General features: G+C 41.7%; 1 protein-coding gene and 1 long non-coding RNA gene across 5 annotated transcripts; both read left to right on the top strand.

The window, feature by feature from the left end:
* Positions 1-1,224: 1,224 nt before the first annotated feature.
* srpk1b (SRSF protein kinase 1b) lies at positions 1,225-22,678 on the top strand. Of its 4 annotated transcripts, none has more exons than XM_037102577.1 (16): positions 1,225-1,324; positions 2,008-2,062; positions 14,376-14,503; positions 14,595-14,703; positions 15,419-15,506; positions 15,614-15,701; positions 16,536-16,642; positions 17,228-17,393; positions 17,948-17,973; positions 18,084-18,318; positions 18,431-18,826; positions 19,236-19,330; positions 19,491-19,598; positions 20,545-20,614; positions 20,798-20,890; positions 21,188-22,678. In XM_037102577.1, the coding sequence occupies exons 1-16, from the start codon at positions 1,312-1,314 to the stop codon at positions 21,370-21,372; spliced, it is 1,962 nt and encodes a 653-aa protein (XP_036958472.1). In that variant the 5' UTR covers positions 1,225-1,311; the 3' UTR covers positions 21,373-22,678. The 4 variants fall into 4 exon arrangements, with proteins under 4 accessions (XP_036958472.1, XP_036958474.1, XP_036958473.1 ...); XM_037102579.1 differs by lacking the exon at positions 1,225-1,324 and adding an exon at positions 1,369-1,495; XM_037102578.1 differs by lacking the exon at positions 1,225-1,324 and adding an exon at positions 1,442-1,578.
* On the top strand, positions 3,929-5,693 carry LOC119021967. Its single transcript, XR_005075809.1, has 2 exons — positions 3,929-4,714; positions 5,414-5,693. It is a non-coding gene; the product is annotated as an uncharacterized LOC119021967 (long non-coding RNA).
* Positions 22,679-22,912: the final 234 nt, after the last annotated feature.

Raw genomic sequence — 22,912 nt, 5'->3', positions numbered from 1 at the left:
AAAAAGCAACATTTTTGTTTTCTTTTTTTGGGTACTGATGCTACAGTCATTGGGAGCTCTTATTTAATCTGGGATTTTCCATGTCGGGTCATTAGTTCAAATGGTCAGTCAGTAAAAGCCCCTTCTTTCAGTTTGGACTGATCGAACAAAGGGCGCTGTGGTGCATGATGGTGAGAAAGGAGTTGTCTGTGTACATGTTTGATTACAATCATTAAAACAGGGCAATTTCAAACTTATAAAACTTTTACTCATGATAGTCAATGCTCTATTAACTCAAAGTGCCTCTAGGGTGTGTGGTTTCTTAGACAAGTGATCCACTTTGCGGCTGAGCTGGCAGGAGCAGACCTTAGGAAACAGCTTTCTGTTTCTTGGAATATTGCCAACGCTTTGTGCAACACGTCTCTGACCAGTTCAGTAAAAAGTTGCTGTCATCTGCAAAGACCAACGACAGCATCCCACAGGGAGCAGAATACATGCAGTACACCTGCAGTTAGTCTAGTTGCACTGCAAGTGTTTTTTGGTAACACTTACAAAAAATAAGTAAGGTAATAAGTAGTTCCTGGGCTTACGACAAGTCGCTGCTAGATTCTATTTATTCTCGTAGGCTATTAATAAAATAAAATATGTGTGGGTTAGTAGTAGCATGTTTATTATGGGAACATGTAGACTGCTTTTCTTACATGCGCATGTATTATTACCCGGACCGTGCCAGATTATTAAATTGTTACTGTATACCAATTACACAGCATATTTTTGCTTTTAGTAATATAATCCATTGGATTACAAAACCGAACTAATGTGGATACTTCTGGATTAGTTGGGGATTATGATTCAACACTGAAAATACTGCAATTTACAATAAAAGGCATTAAGAAATAAGTGTCACTAATTTCCTTTTGTTTTGTTAAAAATCTGAATCACATTTGCCATAAAATGTCTTTTGAAATACCAATGAGTTTTGGCTGTATAGGCATAGGATTTAATTGAACTTGGGAAGCTACAGTCAGTGTGATCAGTGTGATCCCAACAGCAGTTTTTGTCCTGGTGCTCACTGACAGGTACACCCAAACATCCAATCCAAACTATTGCTATGCTGTATTTACAAAAAGAAGTGTTTATATTCACGCGGTAAATGTCTCAATCTACATGCAAAAGATAACACATATAAATCACAGATGATCAGTTGCTGTTGACAGTTTCTACACACTCCGCCCCCCTGCAGCAAAACTCGTCGTTCACTTTCGCGCACTTTAGAGTTCCGACGTTTCCGACGGTTCCTGAACGCAGCATAGCTCCTGTCTGGGTATCAGCATGGAAAGAAAAGGTAACGATGATAACCGCTCCGAAATGGTTTTGAACACACATTACCTCAGACACATGCGCTTTTCTTGAAGACATCTCTGTGGCGGGTTAACTCGTCATTATTTTGACAACGCCAACGAGCCGCCTAAACAGTTGTTGGAAGTAAAAGTGGACCATGCGCTCTGCTGTGTGTGTATGTGTGTTAACAGTAAGCTAGCTGTAGCTTTCAGACTAGCATCTAATCGTGGACCACTTTGTGCAAAAACTTCTATCCAGGTTAGAGTAAGACAAAACAAAAGAAAAAAGACCAAAACAAGAAGGCGCACTGTCCCTGCATGTAGTGGCGGGTTTGTCATGGCTCGGCATGATAAATGACAAAAGCTGCCTGTTAGCTGGAGTGAAAAGCAGCACGTTTCTGTTAGCAGCTAACTCAAAACGGCTCTCATTCGGAGCGACACACCGCCCAGGCCGGTTCACTTAGCTTTTGGGGAGACTGTTACTCTAAGCTAAGTACCTGCTAGCTACCCACAGCTGCTAATACAGCTAACTCGTAACTACGAGTATTTTTACACCTGCAGTCCGGAGCACACCATGTTCCCTTTACCAAAAATGCCGATATAGATCTAACAGCCAAGAGAAGAAGAGAAGTGTCTTCGAGATCCGACTCAAGCTTATTGTCTCACTATTTGTCTGTCTCTCTGTTAGTACTCGCAATGCAAGCAAGGAAGAAGAGGACAAGGCCCAGGAAACCTGGCAAAAAGTAAGTAGAGGAGCACCTGCCGCTTGTTTTCTTATCGCAGTTCGTCTCTCTCTGGTCAGTAAACACACCGCAGGAGATGTACTCATGATAACCGCAACGTACAGGCACGGTTTATCTATCTATTTATTTATTTAGTTATTTAAACTCGCAGCCGCTAGACACAATAATATAAGAGATGATGAAAATAACAACGCAAAAGCACAGGAAGGACTTTGACATTTAAGCACCCAATTAGGTTGTTCGGGGATAGTAAGGAAGTCATTTAATCCTCATTGAAAGTGGTTCGTTTGAGTGCTTAATTGGCCATTATAAGAGCCTCTTTGCAAATTGATTACATGTGCACACGATTTAACATTTCTAACATAAGCCCTGTTAATAATAGTTTTTTAACTCTACATTTAGTTGCACATGTTGTATTGTGACAGCCGTCTGAAGTTCCATGATCCATGGAATGAAAACAAAAGTTTATTCTGACTTTGAACAGAAGACACCAGGTTAATAGGGATCTTTCTGTTCTCTGCAAATGAGATTTTTTTAAAACTTTGTATTTAAATCACCCCCAAGGTAACCACGCAATAATAGCAAATCAAATGTGGGTGATTTTGCTATGACAATATGAAAATGAAGCAAATAAGTTCAACACTACGACAATAAAACTGTGTGCCTCCTTGTCACCTTGCTCCTCCGTCCTCCCTCGTGTGACCCAGAAATTGATCTTAACGTGCCATATTGAAGGATGTCTTAATTCCTAAAATGCTCCTCGAGGAGAGGGGAGACTGTATGGGGAGGATACACAGGTGTATCATTTTCCTGGAATTCTCTTTGGCGCTGTGACCAAAAGAGACGCACACTGGAGTATGCATGGACCATTTATGGTTGACTGTGGGTGTGGAGAGGACGGATATGAGGTGGATCTGGGATTTGTTAGGAAAATGTACACTGGCTGGCACATGCAAGGTTTTTCAAATAAGGATATTTTTTGCTGCAAGGACATTTCCAAATTTTTAGGTACACGAACATCTAGAGTGAATTCTCCGCAGTGTTATAAACAAGCCCCTTGGTAAGGAAAGTGGCCCGAGAACTTGATGCTCACTTTAGCTGTGGTCCTCAGTTTTTCTTTGTTTAAAAGAGAAAAAAAGCATTTAAGGGACATTGAGAAACAAGATTGTCTGGTCGATGAAAAGAGGATTAAACGATTTGGCCTCAATTCAAAGTGTTATTGCTGGATGGTAACCAGGAACTGCTCATCACCTGTGAAACACCATCACAGCAGTGAAGCATGGTGGTGGCAGCATCATAGGTGTTTGTGAGTGCCAGGGATTGGTGGACTGGTCAGGGCTGAGGGTAAACTGTATTGCATCAAGAACACCGATTTAATGACGACCTGATCCAAAGCTCTCAGGACCCCGTCCTCAGAAGGAGCTGAAGGTTCACTGTCCTGAAATGGGCCGGCAAGATAATGAAAACATTGAACTCAATCGAACATCTCTGGAGAGTGACCGCTTGTATTGTATTTTAAACAAACAAAAAGTTTCTGGAGAGAACTGTCCACCAGCAGCCCTCGTCCAACCTGGCAAGTGCAGGTGGTCAAAGCTTGTTGTTACAAGAACACTTGAGGCTTTAATTTCTGAGAAAGGTGCTTCAGCTAAGTACTGAATTAAGGGTTGTAATACTTATTTCATAGCATTTCATTCTTTTTCTTTTTAACTAGAATATTATCAGGGTTCTCCCCAGACGGAGGAATAACGGCACTGTGCTGCTATACTGCTAGCTCAATGCCACTATACTCATTTTCAACGTTAGCTTTATAGCAGGTGTTTGTGGGCTGCCGCGGTCTTCTCGTAGAAAAAAGGAAATTAATTTAAAATGTTTTTAGCCTTAAACTGCAACCTAGCAAATTATCTTTTATCTTGCTGGAGGACTACACAAGATAATAACATGTTAAATGTTATATTTATGTACATGAGTCATAAGTGATGTTTTCTAATTTCCTCTGCCGGCTTTTTTTGTAAAACAGCTATGACTATTATCACATTCTACAATAGCCTCAGGTTGGCAAAAGCTTATGCTTTTCTGCATTGGTTTGAATACAGCAGCGTCATTACATCCTCATACTCATAGTTATAAGGCTAACCTCTACTGCTGTCTCAAGGCAACAGTGTCTCCTTGTTGTGGTGAAGTAATTTAATGTTTATTCCGGGGTTGACTTGGAGCAGCAATTTTCAAAGTCTGTCATTATAAAAAGCTGAGAGAAAATGCAGATTTTCTGTCCATAACCATCAAGCATGTGGCGGGCATCCAAGCATAAAACGGCTCCCCTCTCTCTCTCCCCCTCGCTTGCCCTTACACCCATCACGCTCCTTCCCTCCCACTCTTGTGTCAGTCGTGTTGTTGGGCTTTGCTGAGAGGACGTAGCAGCCACCGTTCATTTAGAAGAGCCAGGGGAGAGCAGAGGAGAGGAGAGGACACCAGATCTGGCCAGGCCCAGCCCAGCCCAAGTGCAACACACCTATTGCCAAGTTTAGCTTAGCGTTGACTGGTGTGTCACATACAATAGCTTTAGCCAAGGGTCCTCTGGGTCATGTGGCTCCTGGACTGGATCTTCTCAATCAACACAGCTGTGGTGAAGCTAGCCAGCGGTCTCACATGCAAGTGAGTAGTGCAAGAAACAAGTCATGTTTGTATTTGTGTGTGAGGGAGAGGAGGCCAGGGTGAAGGAAAAGAGACGTAAAAGTCAGACTTGCCTCCTGTCTTTATTGCCTGTTGTATCAGTGACAGTGGTGGGAGTTCTTCAGCTGTGTGTGTTTGTGTATGTGTATGTTTACAGTTCGGCTGACTTATTCATACGCTAATCTATTTTTCATAGAACAGGAGTAGATGCTGACTGTTGCTGCTATGCAAGGTGTGTGTGTGTGTGTGTGTGTGTGTGTGTGTGTGTGTGTGTGTGTGTGTGCGCGTGTGCGAACAGGACTGATGATGTCCCTGTTGGATTTGTGCTGCCAGCTTTTTAAAGCGCTCATCGCCCACTGCTTCTTTTTCCCCACTGTATTTCTGCAATATTATATTTATTGGCATCACTTCAGATGTGAAACCTCTTGTTTCTCTGACTCTCTGTGCCTCAGATGTAATTTCAGTGTTACATGCACACTCAGGAGACTGAACGGGAATAGCCAGCATTGCAGAGTATTTACCATCACAGTTGCTTTCTGTTGTGTTTTGCTTTTTTATCTCAGCCTCTCCTCTCCCAGCCATAGCTGCAGTTCATTACATAACCCATCAAATCTTTTATCATCTGCAGCCCACTACAGCTCTGTGTCCCTCTGTCTCCCTCTCTCTGTCCTCACCCTACAGGTTAACTGCTGCCCCTGTTTGTCATCCATCAATTTGCAGAAATATGTAATTTTTTTATTTTTTTTTTATTTTTTTATGTGTTGGTTGTATAGGCCTGTGAAGATATTTGGTTTCCGGTTTCTGTGAAGGGGCTTTGTTTTCTGTGAACTTGGAAAGCCTGCAGTGGTTGAACCGGTGTTGTAGTACAAAGATGTAGTGTCCTCTTTCTGTTGTTACTGGAGCATCACACTCTTTCTGCTTGGAGGCCCAGTTAATACATTAAACCGTGCTGCAAACATGAGACTGTGTCTGTGGTTTTATAGAGCTCAGCCAATACTGGAGTATTGCTTCAATATGATATTTTGGGGGGTAAAAAATGTTGATTTTAATATATCAGCCACCAGAAAAATAAAATATAAAATAATGTAATCATTATCAAGAATGTAATATATGATTAAAATCGGCAGACCAGTGTGTCATTATATGTTTATTTACACATTTTGGAGGCATGCTAACTAATGGGTCAGTAAAATCACAACCACTTGTATGGCATATACATTACAGTGCATCTCGTCGTCATTTTTTCTGTCTGAACCCGAGTCTGAGAGAGCAATAACAAAGCCTATCCCAAACTCACAAGGCTTTCTGTTTTTAATGTCTAAACTCAACTCAAGGCCGGCGGAGTTGATGTAAGTGGAAGCACAGAGTTTGCGTTACCCTGACGTTCATTTGTTACCATGGTTACAGCCTGCCTGTGTAGTACACACATGTACACTGTGGAGTTACATCCAGGCAGTAACTGGTACTGACTTGACTGAACCCGATCTGAACATTGTTCTAAATTTTTATTTTTTTTTTTGGAACCTGGCCCGGCCTGTGATGCTCGGGGTATCATTGCTCTGATGTGCCTGCTGTCAGCAGGTGTTGGGGTCCTGAAGTAAAGGTGCTGCAGCACACTCATTTACACTTTGTGTGCATTGCACCTTCATTATAGTTACCTAGTGCTGCTGTTTCATTCTACTGCTCAGGCACTTGGCATTGATTTTATCTGGCGGCAGGGGAGGAGGAGAAGAGAGGAGAGGAGGACGTCGTCAACTTTTTGGCCACTCGCCATCCCCAAGAGCACCTCTTCCTCTGTGCCCTTGTTTATTTTGTTCTAGCGATGTAATAGGGCTGGATGGGTGGAAACAATACAGCCAGGAGAAACCAGGAGACACTGACACACTCTGTCATGTCAGATGTGTGCACAGGAGTGATGGAGATGTCAAGTGCTTGTGGTTCTGTATTAGATTTCATTGGCACAATCACTTTCCCATAGGGAAATGTGGCCTGGGCTGCAGTTAAACCATTTGTTCTGCCCTTTGAGTGCAGAACAATTTCAGAACTAGCTTTGAACAATATTTTGAGGAGATGTGAACGTTATGAAAATATTTTGTGAAAGCGAGCCAGAATCCTGTTTATTTCAAAGAAGGTCATCACACAAAGAATTTGCCCTGGTGAGCTTGTACATAACAATAAATATAGTAAGTCAAAAAAAAAAGAGAGAGAAATTAAAAGCATGAACTGTAGTATAAATAGAAAATTGATGAGAAAATACATACAAATGTTATGGTTGAAATGAAATAAGTTGGCTGTACATTTTAGTCCAGGGATGATAAAAAGTATTTAACAGGGAATGTCCAAAAGTTCACAGTAAAATATTTGTACAAAATTGAAATGTGCAAAGCTTTCAAAATTGGGTGAGGGACTATTTTAGATATTGCCTGTTGTTGTTGTTGAAAGTTAAAGTTAATATAATTTTTCACAAATGCAACATGGACGCTCTCTCCTTAACTTTATTTCTACCAGCTGTGACGGCGTGGGATGGTAATGTTCTCACTTTGCAAGTCTGTGTGTGTCTATGTGGTCTTGTGTTGTTGGGTTTAGTGTGAGTATTTACACAAGGTAGTTTGGTAATTCTCCAGAGAAAGTGCTGCTCCTCTCTTAACCACAGAATATACTGGATTGACCTGATAAGTTTCCACAATACACCAGAGCAAGTCTGCACCTGACATTTGCTTCGATGCACAAGCTGCAAAAATCGCATCACAAAAATGTAATCTAAGGAGAAATGGCTCCAATGTATAAATGCATTCATTGGTCACTTTATTTTGCCAACTTGAGTATCTCTGTTAACTAGAATTAAAATTAATGTTAATTACATATCTTGCGAACCTTGAATGCCTAACATACTCACGTTGTACTTGATCCTTACAATAAGAACCTTGGTGCTTGATATTGACTCTTAAGGAGGAGGCGTTTGTTTAACTTTGCCTCAGCTCAGACATGAGAGCAGGGAGAGCATGGCTCATATCCAATCAAAGATTAACCTCTGTGTGGTGAACAAAGAGAAGGTAGTTAGTGAATGACTAAAGCAGTGATAAGTGAAATGAAATGAGGAGGATAAATAAAGTCCATGTTATTGTCAGATGTCACATGCTGCCATCAGCAGCTTCGGTTTTTAAAGGCCAAATGATGGTGAAAAAGTAATTCATTATATAAATGAAGCCATGCGATTCAGTTGGGAAGGGGGTCGATCATTTTTGGCACATTATTCCAGTGGTGCAGGATTGTCCTTTTTTATAATGTTTGTCAAGGGATTGTGAAGTGATTACAAAACAAAAAACATCCAGAACAAAGTAATAACTCTCAACAACACAGGACAAAACATGAGTTTATTCTTCCATCTAGTCCGTAACGGAGACGCGAATCAGACCCAAATGGTGCCAGTCTTCATTTTCTCAGGAGATTGCACGCCCGGTATCGAACAAAATCGCACATTGAAAGCTTTGTGGTTTGAACCAATTTAAATGCTGATGTTATTTTTCTGTAGCCGTTAGGTTGTGTGATCAACGTCCACGTGATAATCATACATTAATGCAAAGTACCTTGTCTGTTGCCAGTTTAATAATTAATCTAATTTCATTCATCCAAAATTGTGAAGTAGAAACTCATCACATGGGCCACCAAGAACTTAAACATGAAAAGCAAACCCTCCAGAGGCTGGGATATAATGAGCATACGACAAACATTCTGATTCGCATTGTTGGACTGGCACATAAACGAAATGGGGGTGATGATGATGCTGATGGACAGACAGGGGGGCAAGAGGCAAGAGGAAAACGTGTTGTTTGTCAGACAAGGAGGAGGCGGGGAGGTTGCTGGCTGATGTCGTCCCTCACCTGCAATGCAGTGCTGGGCTGCATCACCCAATCATCTTCAAGCTGTCAGTGAAGGGGGCGGGCCAGAGGCTGACGACAGCCAAGGAGAGTTCTCGGTCAGACGGAGAGAAAGAGAGGGAGAGAGCGGGAGGAAAAGTGAGCGAGGCAGTCAGCGAGTGCAGTGGTGCTCCAGGACTCAGCCTGCAGCAGAGCTTCTACATTTCTCCTCTTCTTTCTCTTCTTCCTTCCCTGCACTCTGCTCCCTGCTGTCCTCTTGCCTCTCCTCCTCTTCTCTTCTGTTTGCCACCCCCTTCCTCTGCAATCTCAGCTTTTCAGTCATCAGCACGGATCGCTCTCTCTGCTGCTCTTCCACTCTACTTTTCACTATCTATTCTTCTCCCTTTTCTCCTTTGGTTCTCAATCACTTTTTTTTTTCCACTTGGCGGATGGAGTGAGAGGTTTTTTTTTTTTTTTAACACCTGCACTCTCTCCTGTCCTCTTCCCCTGCATCACGTCCCATGGGCATCCGTGCATCTTGCAGGTAAGAGCAGGGTGTGTGTGTGTGTGTGAGGGAGTGTGGGCAGGCTTGACAGCTACAGACAGTTAGAGGTTGTCTTGAGACAGCTCCAGGTGTTCTGGAGTGCTCCAGAAGTCCTTGAAGTATCCTGCTTTCAGTTCATGTCTGTGGACCAGGGAACATTGATCTGAGTGTTCATGTGCCGCAGTGGTAAAAAAACAAACAAACTTGCATTCGTGATCTTGAGAGGCATAGATATCAGTCTGTCTTGTTGCACAAAATGTGTGAATGCTCTTGTTAGGTTCAAAATCTTTTCCCATTCACCCTCCACCATTCTGTCAGTCTATCTCTGCTCTCTACATAATGCAAATTGACAATAATGTTCCTCTGGCCTGGGATCGAATGCTCATGTGTCAGTTTTTGAGCTGAGCTCTGTGGAGAAATTGTGTTGTGCTGGAAGCCGTTTGTTAGTTTATGTTAGTAGACTCCATTTCTAAACTAACGGTCGCTCCGGTTGCTATTTGATGGCAGAGTGCAAAGAGGCACCGAGACCCGCATAAAGTCACATTCTTACGGTCCGTCGCGCAGAATCCAACCCGAGTCCTTCCCAGAGATATCCAGTCCAGCAGCATTACTGTCCACAGTCTTGTATAGATGACTGATAGACAGTGATTGTCACATTACAGTGCGCCCACAGAAGCCATTAAAAAAAGTGATTAATACATGTAAATAAATGCACATTTTTACAAAGAGCCCCTTTAATCCTTTGATTGTTGATGACTAAACTCTCCCAACCTTTTAGTCTATCTGTATTTAAATTTTTTCGTTATTGTTTACCCCCTGAAGTATTTTATCCTTTTATGTCCACTGTCTAGCCAAGCCATAAAAATGTGACGTGTGAAGGTTTTCAAAAGTACCTTTTTAGATTCTGCATCACGTTACAATACAATATCCGCTTGTGATGGTAGTGTAAGCACCAAAGCTTATAAATACAACACATGGACAATCAAGTGCTAACAAAAAAATGAGCTGACTGACCTTGTCTGTGCCTTCATGGAGTTCAGGTTGGGAATTTAAGAAAAAAAAAAAAAGAATAGAAATGTTGATGTTTAGCAGCATTTGAGAAAGGAATGATGAAGGATTTTCATCAACTTTTGAAGCTGTGGGAGGGATAAAGGATGGGTGTTTCTTTTTGTGCAAAATTTGTACTGTGTGTGCATGCATGTAAATGAACAAATACAATGTTGTTTCACCTTTGCCACGCACTGTGTGTGGGCGGAAAATGTTCTCGCAAGAGATTGAAATTGCTCAGCCTCAATCACAGTCAGGACTGACGGCAGTGATCCATTTTCAGGTAATTGCAGCACTATGATGTCATTTCAAATTTTAATCATTGAAGCAGTTTTGCGGCCCCCTCACTTTAAATACTGCAGATTCTTTTGCTTAAACTCATTCTGAGCACATGAAAAATTGTGAGTGTGCCCCACTGCAGTGACACCTTTTCTTTTTGGAGAATTAGAGAAAAATCTCACAGCAGATGGGTGAACGTGAAGATGAATTATCACAGAATGAATAGATATCAAATCTTTGTGCCCTAGATATATATGAGCCAGATAGATCATCAGCCCAATATTAGTGGCTGTTATTTGGAAATATTAAAGCAGAGATATCCAGTTCAGAAGTTGCTCCAAACACTTTGTTGTCAAAATAGCAAATGACCTTATTAATTAATGTCTGCAAGTCTGACTGGGCTTGTCAATGACGTTGCCCCCCCTCAGGAATGGTATTAAACAGTTGAGTTCAGCAGGCAGCGGAGCGTGTTAATTTTGTAAGGGTGTTTTGCTGTAATGCAGCCGCGGTCGGCAGTCTCTCTGCTCAGATTTAAGTCAATGAGTGATTAGCTAGTGGATGCTAATCCTAATGACTTTAACATAGTTCACATTAAGCAGATAACATCAAAGTATCCTCAACCAAAGTAATCAAACCAATGTGTTGCAGCCACTCCAGTCAAATTCCATTGTCAGAAGTTAGTAAACAGTTTTCTTCAGATTTTATAAAAGAAAAATTCAGCTGCCTCGACCCTCTCACAGCTTAAGAGATCATATGTGACTTGCTTTAATTAGCTCCAAATCCTCCTCAGCCTCCCCACCCTCTGTTCACTGTTTGACTCAATGTAGCACACAGCACTGTAGATGACTTGGAGATTTTGTATGTTAGGCCACCGTGTGTCTTTTAAACAGTGTGAAGTAAAATAATGTTGACTTGTAAGAGGAAACATCTGTCTGCTACGCATGCAGAGATTGTGCAGTGTTTATTGCTGTTGGCTGTTCTTACCTCCACAGTGCTCCACTATCAGCCGTCTACAGTATCGTAAGGGCTCATGATGAGATGGCAGAATAACTGTTTGCTCATATTCTCAGTCTTGTTTACTTATTCTTTGATATTTTCTGGTGATTTTTTTTATGTGGGCTTTGTTAAGGTTTTGTACAGGTGTTTGCATTAATGCAACATAACACTGCAGGTGACAAGCCAACGTTGTAGGGGTTTGGTTCACATTCGAAGAACATTTATGAGTAACATAACAAATGAGGAGTGCCTGACGCCATCTGTCTAGCATGGTGGAGGAATTGTGAAGGTCTGGGGGTGCATTGGTACTGGTAAAGTGGGAGATGGTTAAAGCGAGTAAGGAAGGATATCACTATTTTGCAGCATCATGCCACACCCTGTGGAGGGTGCCCGTTTGGAGCCAACTTCATCCCTCAACATGATAGGAGGCTCAAAGCACACCTCCAAACTATACAGGAGCTATAGGGGAAGAAGCAGTCTGCTGGTATTTTGTCTATAATGGAGTGGTGAGCGCAGTCTTCAGATCTCAACCCTGTTTGGCTACTGTGAAAGCAGCTTGGCTGTACAGTTTATAAGAGGTGTTAATCAAGCCAGTCCAACGTCTGAGAGGTGCTACTGGAAGCATGGAGTGAAATGTCTGAAGATCGCCTCTAGTGTTGTCAAAAATATCAAAATATTGATAAATTATCAATACGGAATATTTGAAACTGTTTCAGTAGTAAGTTTAGCTGAGCTTTCTCGCTTTGTCTGTCCTCCGACAGCGAGTCGGCACAAACAAACACGCTGCTGCAGTGTCCACATATGCCTGCATCCTCCCACTCCTCTGACCATTGTATAGCAGCTTAAATCCTGTTTTGCTTAACACACAGCACACACGTCTTACACAAACGCATGCACTAGTCCAGTGTTTTTCAGTCCTGGTCCTGGGGCCTCTGTCCTGCATGTTTAGATGTTTCTCTGCTCTCAAACACACTTGAATCAAATGAATGTGTCATTATCAGGCTTCAGCAGAGCTTAATGGTGAGCTGACTATTTGAATCTAGTGTGTTGGAGCAGGGAGACATCTAAAAGCGTGCCCTAGTCTAGCTTTTCATGCCATTATTTGAATTTTCAAAAAACCTTTTAGAATTATGCAGTATTCTTGTTGAATTCTTTAAATAGTACTAAAGGTGACAGCATTTACTCATTGGTTTAAGGGTGTTGATGTTATTCAGCATTATATGTGTCTTTTAGTCTGTGGTTTGGCTTCAGTGAGACAGAGCAGTCTCTTCTTTCAGCACCACGGACAGCACCGTGACTGAAGTCAGTGAACAAACCAGACGCTTTTCAGTTTATTTAGAAATGCGTCATTTAGATCATCAACTCGAGGTACAGCACGTAGTGTTCTCAGAGTTCATAGATAAGCTGGTTGTAGTTGCACCTTCACAAACTATGGGTGCCTCTTGTTGCACTTGTTTGATTTCTGACTTGAGTCTGATGTGTGAGTCTTTATTCTCTGTAATACCCCAGTGAACTGCTCTATATGAACAACTGGAGTGTTGGTTTTAATAATTGAGCCCCCATGTTTAACTTCACACAACACAGCACGCTCATTTAAGCATAGTGGACTCGCCATCCGTTATTCAACAATACAGTTAATGTTTAATGATATTAGGTCTTGGTTGAAGGAATTTAATACTGTTACTATGCTGCTAGTACAGGTTTTGTGGTGGTCCAGCCTCAGCAGGTGGGTTTGAAGAGGAATAAATCACACGTATCTTACCGTCCTTTACTTCCTGCTAAACCAATGATAACACGTGACTACACTGCAGAGCTTTAAAATGTACTTATCATACTCATCCACACTGTTTTAAATGAATACAATTCCACTCCAGAGTCATATATAATACATTCTATTGGTGCGATAATGTGTCTCAATGGAGCTTCGAAGATGGAAGTACCGTAATTGATGCTTAATCACACTGTAAATGTTAAGAACTGTTATTTAAAAAGTATTATAGCATACTTTAGGAGAAAACTCAGATTTTATCGGCTGTATTATTATGAGGCTTTAATGCTCTCTCGTTACAGTCGGGGAGATCTTGTTAAAGGGAAAAATGTTCTGCCAGTTTCTTCTTTTAGTGTAAGCTACCATTTCTTTCTCTCAAACATCTAGCATGACTTTAGATTCTCAAGATAGGAGGGAAAGAGAGGTGGGAAAGGATTTATGAGCTCTGCAGCATGCACTGGGACACTCAGCTGGTCTGATCCCCTTTTTACTGCAGTGGTCCTGTACCTTTCACAGGTGAACAGTGTCTGTGTACCATGCTTTGTATGTATTCCATAACCATAAATGCACTTTAATCACTTTTATTATATTGTTGAAATACACAAATAGTACATTTAAATGGGCTTATCAATACAGAGTACTGAGAGAAACAGATGCTGTCAGGATTTTTAGGGCTAAAACAATGAACAAAATGGTTCAGTGTTTCAAATGCTTTCATTTTTCTGTCTAGACATGGTTGCTATCATTACTGGATATTAGCTTTTTTGTTTTGGCATGCAACTGGTGTTGTATCAGTGACAGATACTAGAGCCTTGTCGCTCTTCACAGCCATGAAATCATCTATTTTTTTTTTCTTCTGCTGCTTTCTTCTCCGTCCCTTTGTGCTTACAAGACAGTTCTATCATGGCAGATTTGTCAAACTGCCTCTGGATCTTTGCTTGCTTGTCCTTTTCGTGAAATGAGAATTTATCCTTATCCACAGCATCGCTTATGAGTTTCTCTGGATGAAACTGCAGTGTAAGCTTTTTGATAAAATGTCTCAACTCCAAAAATGACACAGTCTTGGATGTTAACTCGTTCCTCTCAGTGTTGGTTACATCCTTATCTTGTAGTTTTAATTCCGCTCTACTCCCCCTCTTCCTCTACCCTCAGACCAGAACCTCACGGTCGTGGAGGCGGCTCTCAGCCGGGCCAGGCAGACTCTCCACTCCCAGAGCAAGATGAGGAGATCTTAGGCTCTGATGACGATGAGCAGGAGGACCCCAACGACTACTGCAGGGGTAGAATATTTCGTACTCGTCTTTGCACGTCATATATTAGACACTGATGAAACAACCTCACTTGAGTTCATCTGCATCTTTCTTCGATCAGGTGGATATCACCATGTGAAGATTGGAGATCTGTTCAATGGGAGATACCATGTGATCCGCAAGCTGGGCTGGGGGCACTTCTCCACCGTGTGGCTGGCCTGGGACATCCAGTAGGTTTTGTTCCTAAACTTGAACATGTGTTCTGTCATAAGCCTAGAAAAAAGGGTCTGAAATAGAGTCTGGATCTCACACAATACCTAAGGAGTGCTGTGTGGATATATTCACGGAGAGATCCGATGTTTCTATTAGGAATGCAAAATATAGATTCTTTTTCAGCGATAACCGAAAATTACCTGCCTCTCATGGCCGATAACTGACAATCTGATCATTTTACATTTTTGTATTTTAAAAGTGATTTTCTAGCCTGTAGTTTATGCACATCTGAGAAAGAAGGGCTAAGATGTTGTGTGCAAAGATATGTGATTTCATATTCCTGAGCTCTGATAAAAAGTTTTTGTGTTAAATATGGTAGACTTTCCCTCCTTTCTAAACCCTTATTCTTTGTCTTGTTCTGTGTCTGCTTCTTCTTCTCCTCATCCTCCTGCCCCTCTATGTTTATTGACAGACCACAAACCAACTTTAAAGGTGCATACCACCACCTACTGTATGTGTGTGTAGAGCTGCGCTTGTAAAGTCAATGAAAGCAATTTGGCTTCATATTATCATCTCTATTTATCAGCTAGAATTTCAGCAATCCTGATAAATAGCTGATAAAATAAAATTCCAAACATCAGGCCGCAAACTTTTTGGTTCAATACAAATTGTGTATCATTAGTTTCTACAGTTGATATGAGTTGAATTGCTGATTTCATGTATGTTATTCAGGGAGAAGCGCTTTGTGGCCATGAAGGTTGTAAAAAGTGCTGAACATTACACAGAGACGGCTCTGGATGAGATCAAGCTGCTCAAATCGGTAAGTCAGCCGGTCATCACTTGAAGATATTTTCTCACTGGCTCATACTCCAGTTATTCCAGTGCCTGCACCTGTCACAACCTCGTTTGTGTGCGTTTATTTTCCAGGTGAGAAACACAGATCCAAGTGACCCCAACAGAGAGAGAGTGGTGCAGCTTCTAGATGACTTCAAAATCTCCGGCATGAATGGGACTCGTATCCTCTGTTGGGAAAGAAACTTTTTCTTGAGAAGAAAATTCATGTATACCTGAACAACAAAAACATACTTTTAACAGCCTAACTTGAGTGCCTTTAAAACGGCGCATAGCATACAGACAAATCCTCGGACTGTGCAGCTGATGATTTACATTGTCTTTAAAGGAAGTTAACATTGCTACAACTGCAACTGAAAAGCTCAGTGCCCTTCCATTTTCTCCTCCTGACTGTTGCTGTGCAATGGATCTGACATACTGATTACTCTCATTCTGGGCAAAATAACTACTCAAGTGTCAAACACTCAAGGACAAGACTGCGCCCTGTCAAGCTGGAAATTAATTGAGTTCATCCTTGTTATGTGCTCGAAGGCCACATTACTCCTACTTCGACTTCTACCAAAAAGACAAGAGTTTGAATGCAAACAGCAGTGACAAATTACAATTAGTGCCGTCATTTGGCAGTCCAAATTGTCCAGCAATCTTATTACACCCCCAGGATTCGCAGTCTCTCCCACGCCAACAGTCTACAGCTGTGTGTTCAGGCAATGTGCCCAGACATCCTCTGGAAAATGAAGTTAACTTTGTGGAGTCTACTGAAAGACTGTTTTCAGTTTCAGGCAGTCAAACTCGGCTGGCAGAAAATCAACTGCAAGTTCTTGTACTTTTTGATGCAGCTGCCCTGCAAAACATAAAGATGATTGACTATTAATAAAGAAAAATAATGTTTTTATGCGTGTACATAATCCATTTCCTGGCTTAGGTCTGCTGTGCATTGAGCAAACTCGAAGTCATTGTAGATGCTGTGCTGTATTACCTTGACCTTGTATTTCTTTAGATGTGTGCATGGTTTTCGAGGTGCTGGGTTATCACCTGCTGAAGTGGATCATCAAGTCTAACTATCAAGGCCTCCCCCTGCCCTGTGTTAAAAGCATCATACGACAGGTAATGTACAGCTAATACAAAATCAAAATATCACTCATTATCGTGTTTTGGTTTGAGTGGGATGTCAAAGTTGAAAGTTAATTCCAGCAATTTTATGTGTTAAAATGTGTTTACAGGTCTTGTAGAATCACTCTCTCATATGTGCGAAAAGTAGTATAAAGCCTTTTGTGGTTGCCTCCAGTGATGTCACTCAGTGGCTAAATTGCATTGTGGGTAATGTAGGTGACCATACAAAGAATGTACAAGTTCCTCCATCCTCCAAAATTTGGCCGTCTACATTACCAACAGGGCAAGGTGGCCACTGAGTGACATCACTGGAGGCAGTTTTGAGATTATGTGTAACTTCCTCTGGAGACAGAAAATACTTGATGCTGCTTTTACATGTGTGAGGTAGAACAAGTTAAGACCTGTAAACACAATTTTATGTGTAAAATTGGAGTGGAGTTACTCTTTGACCCGCTTTAATAAAAAGCAGGAGATGCATCAGAAGTGTTTTGGTTTATCGTGGCTCAGTTGTGAGATTGTTGGAGAGTCATGCATTTTACTGTTCCCAGCGGGGCACATATTGACTTCTCTGCACTGCAGGTTCTGCAGGGTCTAGACTACCTCCACACCAAGTGCAAGATCATCCACACAGACATCAAACCAGAGAACATCCTGCTGACTGTCAATGAGCCCTACATCAAGAAAATGGCTGCTGAAGCTACGCAGTGGCAGAAGACTGGCGCTGCACCTCCTTCTGGTTCTGCAGGTCATAAACTTTGTTTCCCTCAGCACTCTGCTAAGCATCTTTTTTGCAGTTTGATCGGCATTTTGCTGACAATAAAGAGGTTTACAGGTCAAGCGCTTTTCAGTGTTTGACTGACGCAGTACTTATTTAGTAGTTCACAACATTAATGCAAGCTTTTGTCTTCAATTATTTGGACAGATGTGTTAAAACTACTACATTTGATCAGTTGCAAATATGCAGATTCTCCAGCTCTTCCAAAAATCCTTCTCTCTGTGTACATTCTGAAAAACTAATGGGATTTGACTTTGAATCATGCAGAGGATTCTAATAAAAGAGGAGCTCTTAGCTGAATGACAGTATGAGTCACTGCTGGATTGGTTATGGAAATTACCAGCATGCTCAGAGGAGTGTGTGACTCCCACTGAGCTGAGTGCCGCTCCAGACACAGACTATTAGTACAGCTTGGTGTGAATCAACTCAGCCACCCGAACAGAATACTAATTATAAAAAGGCGAAGGATATACCACATATGTTGTTGACGAATGTAATCCTCTGATATTTCCTGTCTTCTACAGTGAGTACAGCCCCAGTTTCCAAACCAGTAAGTTATGTTTATTTATTTAACCACTTCTAATGATCTGAGGCCAAGCACATTTTGAGTTGAGTCAGAACACATTTTTCTTTTTCTTTTTTTTCTCTCCATTTCCCAAGATGGCCAAAATGTCAAAGAACAAAAAGAAGAAGATGAAGAAGAAGCAAAAGAAGCAGGCAGAGCTACTGGAGAAGAGGATTCAGGACATGGAGGGAGGGACGACACCTGAAGGAGGAGCAGAAGAAGAGGATGATGAGGAGACAACGACAACAGAGACCACCGAAGATGCAACGTCCTCAGCCACCCTCTCCTCGTCTGCCACGCTGCAGGACATTGCCAGCCATGCAATGACAGGTGGGTGACCAGTCAAGCTAGTTTTAGAGATGTTTTTATTGTTTTGAAAATTAGAACGGGTGCTATCCACTGGTTTGTGCTGAGAGTTGACTCATCCACACTCTTCCCACAGACTCGACTCCTGATGAGCAGCTGCAGCAGACGGCAGAGGAAGATGAACACAGAGAGGATGCAGCCGAGGACGACAACAGGATGGAGGTGAACTGCAACGGACACGCCTCCACACCGGAGAGCGAGAGCAGCCAGGAGGTACAAGGGACCAAGCTGTCGACGGAGGAGCAGGAGGACCAACTGAACGCAAATCGACCAGAAAGTAACTCGGAGGCTGAGGACTCGTTAGGTAACAAAGAAGAGCAACAGACCTGTAACGGTTCACCCGAGGACCCACAGCAATTTCCTGCCTCTGTCAGCCCAGACTCTGTCACTGTGGAGCTGAAGGAGGGAGACAAGGAGGAGAAGATGGACACTCGCAGGGAGACCAAAAAAGAGGAAGAAGACGGCAGTATTGGTAAGTTAGATTTAGGGATTGGTAGTATTTGATTTCCAATATATGCAGTTTGTCTTTTACCGGCTCGCAGAAAACATCAAGATTCTCCTATTTGGAATATTATTACACCCACTGTGATTGGATGGCAGACGCAGACATGGAATGTGTTTTGTACGCATTCTTTAGCCATAAAGAAAGAAAAATGTTTGAGTAGCAAGAGTGTATTGTATTGACAGACTATCCCGTAACATCAATAACAGCCTCCACCCAACTGTTACATCTCAGAAAATATCCCAGCTTCACAGTATACGTAATCATCACTATCATTATGAAGGCCATAGGCGGACGGGTTTGTTGTTTGTTTCATTATTATTATTTTAACAAAATATTATGTACTTGCACTTTGTAATTCTTCTACCTCTCCTTACAGATGCATCAGCTAGTTTGTTAGTAGACCCCCTGGAGCCTGCTAATGCTGACAAGCTGCAGGTCAAGATTGCTGACTTGGGCAACGCCTGCTGGGTGGTGAGTGCAAACATACGTTAGCACTTTTATATTTCAATGACCAATGTAAAATGTACCTGTTACTCAAATGTCACCTAATTCAAAAAGCAGCACTGTGTGAACACCAGCTGGACTGTTACTGTGTGCCTCAGCATTCAGGCTCTCTCTCCTCTTCTTGCAGCACAAACATTTCACAGACGACATCCAGACGCGGCAGTATCGTTCTCTTGAGGTGCTGACAGGAGCCGGATACAGTACACCTGCAGACATCTGGAGCACAGCATGCATGGTAAAACACGCACACACGCACTCTGGGAACCTGTAGAACTATACCAGACCGGTCATTGACACTGACTGGAAAGAGAAACTGTGAAGATATTTCTGAACACAAGTTTACGAAATAAATTTGTCATTAAAACACAGTGTGTTTTCTTGAATGTCCCTCTTACCCCATAAAACATATGCAAAGCCTTTGTTAAATGCTTTGGAACCAATATTGTTCACATCAGCTCTCTGCTTTTCCCCTTTTGCTGACTCATTGCTATGTTTTAAAGGCATGATCCCCACCCACACTGTAACTGTACTTGGCAGAAACGTGTATCAGTGTTAGAGTGCACGTGGAGGAGATGAGATAACGAATATCTGTTAAGCTAATGAACAGATATAGCTCTACGGCAACACAAGTGGACAAAATCTCCACAGGGTACATACATGAGGAGCTGTAAAACCGTCTTTCAATCCATCAGTCAGACTTCATTTATATGGCACCTTTCAAACAAATAAAAATGCATTTCAAAGTGCAGTATATTTTTATTATAATTAACATATTCACAGTAGAAGCGAAGCCAACTGTATTCGAAAACAAGACGGAGCCAGCTGAAGCCATTGCAAGTGGATTTGGCTCAGGCGTGTGAGCAGAGCAATCACAGCAGACTGGGTAATCAGGAAGGCCTAAAACAGAGTATTTCATACAAAGGAGCAGCACTCGACAGTATGAGAAAACTGATATGTTTTTTTTGTTGTTTTTTTTTAAACACACTGAAGCATGTAAACCTATTCTAAAACTGACCCAACATAAAATTATGAACCTTAAAATGAGCATGTTTTGTGTCGTCTAAGATAGAAAAACAAAACAAAGAATGAAATGAGTTTACAGGTTTCAACTGACTTGTGTTTAATTAAACCTATGACTCTACCAGTTATTGAGTGTGTGTGTGTTTGTGTTTATTCTTCAGGCCTTTGAGCTTGCCACTGGAGATTATCTGTTTGAACCCCACTCTGGAGAAGACTACTCCAGAGATGAAGGTTAGTACCCCCAAAACATGTGGTTTTAATTGAGGATTATTCCAGTGGCTTGGTGAATGTCTGGTTAATATGGGAAGTTATAGACTTCATGATATGAATGCTATGAAGTGAGTTATCGAAATGGCACCGTTTGCCTGCGGTGCTTGATCATCTGTGTTTGTGTTTTTCTCCTCTTCCCTGTAGATCACATAGCGCTGATCATCGAGCTGCTGGGTAAAGTTCCTCGGAAGCTGATCTTGGCAGGCAAATACTCAAAGGAGTTTTTCACCAAGAAAGGTAAACACACCCACCCTGCCACCAGCTGTCTGCTGCAGCTGAATCCAGTTGAGCTCTTAGAATATGCTCGGTATTTCTGGCAGAAGTTACTATTCCAGACTGAACACCTGATGGCTCTGGGGACGGACCATCTGCTCAGTTTGAGGACGGAGCTTGAAAATGAGATTTTGTGCAGTTATTTCCAGTTCATAGAGGTGCTGCAGTGGGTTCATTTCATCCAAGTCAAACACCTTATCTATATCAAGCCATATTATTAAAGTAGTCATGCTAATGCAGATTTTTTTTTTCTCCCCCTAGGCGACCTGCGTCACATCACCAGGCTGAAGCCATGGGGGTTGCTTGACGTGTTGGTAGAAAAGTACGAGTGGTCCAAAGATGAGGCACACACCTTCAGCAGCTTCCTGCTGCCCATGCTGGACCTGGTGCCTGAAAGGAGGGCCACGGCAGCCCAGTGCCTCTCCCATCCATGGCTGACGTCCTAGAGGCCAGCCACACACACCTCCACCCTCCATATTGTGAACAGATAAATTAAGTTTGAAGATCCTGGGCTTGAAAACACACAGTAAACAAACGCATTCATGTCTGCCAGACCATGAGACTGCATCGTGCCTGCATCCTCCTGTTGTGGCTCTGTGAGGCGACACACACATTCATTATTACAATAAAAAGAGAGACTGCTGCCGAGGCTTAGTCCTGATTTGGATTACGCTGGTGTTTGAAGGAACTCTTGGTTCTCTCCCTATATTTATGACTTCTCTTCTTCATGGCTGCGCAGGACTTTTTTTTTCTATCTGATCCTAGCTCTTTCTCTGCAGCACATAATTATCTGTTAGTTATAGATAAAGGATTTAAAAGGAGGTTGCACTTGTCTACAAATGCAGAGGAAGGCAGGATGTTAACAGAAACGTAAAGATCACCACCAAAATCGCATACTGTTTAGGTAATAAGTCGAATCTGTCTCCTGTTTGTCGGTCATCACGTGAGCTGTGCCAGCTTTTATGCCTTTGGCTGTCAAATGTGTGCAAAGTGCTCAGAGTTAATAAGTGTTTTATGCTAACAGGCATGAATTAGAGACTAACAATGTTCTTAGCACTGTTAGCTTTATCCTTAAAACCTTTGTACATTTATATACAGGCAGAGCTACATGATCACAAAGCATACATTTCATCCGTTTTCAATTTGTTCAGCAGGTCCAGAGAGACGCATCTGAAATCAAGTCTACTTTTCAGGAAGCTGTGCAATCTCAGATTTTTCAGCATTATCTCATGATGTCTTAATGAAGCACTTGGTACAAAATGATGTGAAAAACATTCAGATTCCTTCTCTACTCCATGAAATGCAAATTTACTTAATCTGTCATTTCCAACATGCAGTCAAACCATATGTGGATCCACACTGTCAGTACAGTCCAGTGTACCAAAGAGTCGGCCTTTAGTCTCTCCCTCTTTGCACACTTTCTTGAAGAGACCGTCAGCGGTGCAGATTTAAGGTGCAAGCTGAAAGGTTTGAGCTTTCTCGCCCTCCTTTTTTAGAATTGCCTTGAAGAATGTTCCAGTCAGTTCAAGTTGTGTAAAAACAAAGGTTTCGTTCTAAGATAAGGGCACACGGAGGTGTTGGATTAGAGAAGAACAGATTGTACTAAAAACAAATGTAACAACGCTTTGAATCCCTTCAAATCCATTTTGCTTGTTTTTCTACAAAGTCTCCTTCTGTCCATGTCTTCTCTCTTAATTTGATTGTTAATTTCTTTTCTGTAGGTGATAAGAATAAAGATTTTTCAGAATCTAACTGGATTGTATTTGCCTCTTGAATCAACGCACTAGTGTTTTCATTCTATCCAGAACTATCATTACCTACAATACATAACTATCACTCGCATAATCCAAAATGAAGTTTACTGTTTGGGGGCATATATTTATCTGATGTCCAACCAAAATTGCTCTAAACACTTCATGAATGTAACATGCTGAGATAAATACTGAATGAAATTACATTTGTTGTAGTGTCTTCTTAACATTTATG

This window comes from Acanthopagrus latus, chromosome 6, assembly GCF_904848185.1.
Source record: "Acanthopagrus latus isolate v.2019 chromosome 6, fAcaLat1.1, whole genome shotgun sequence".
Lineage (NCBI taxonomy): Eukaryota > Metazoa > Chordata > Actinopteri > Spariformes > Sparidae > Acanthopagrus > Acanthopagrus latus.
This window is presented reverse-complemented; position numbering and strand designations above follow the sequence as displayed.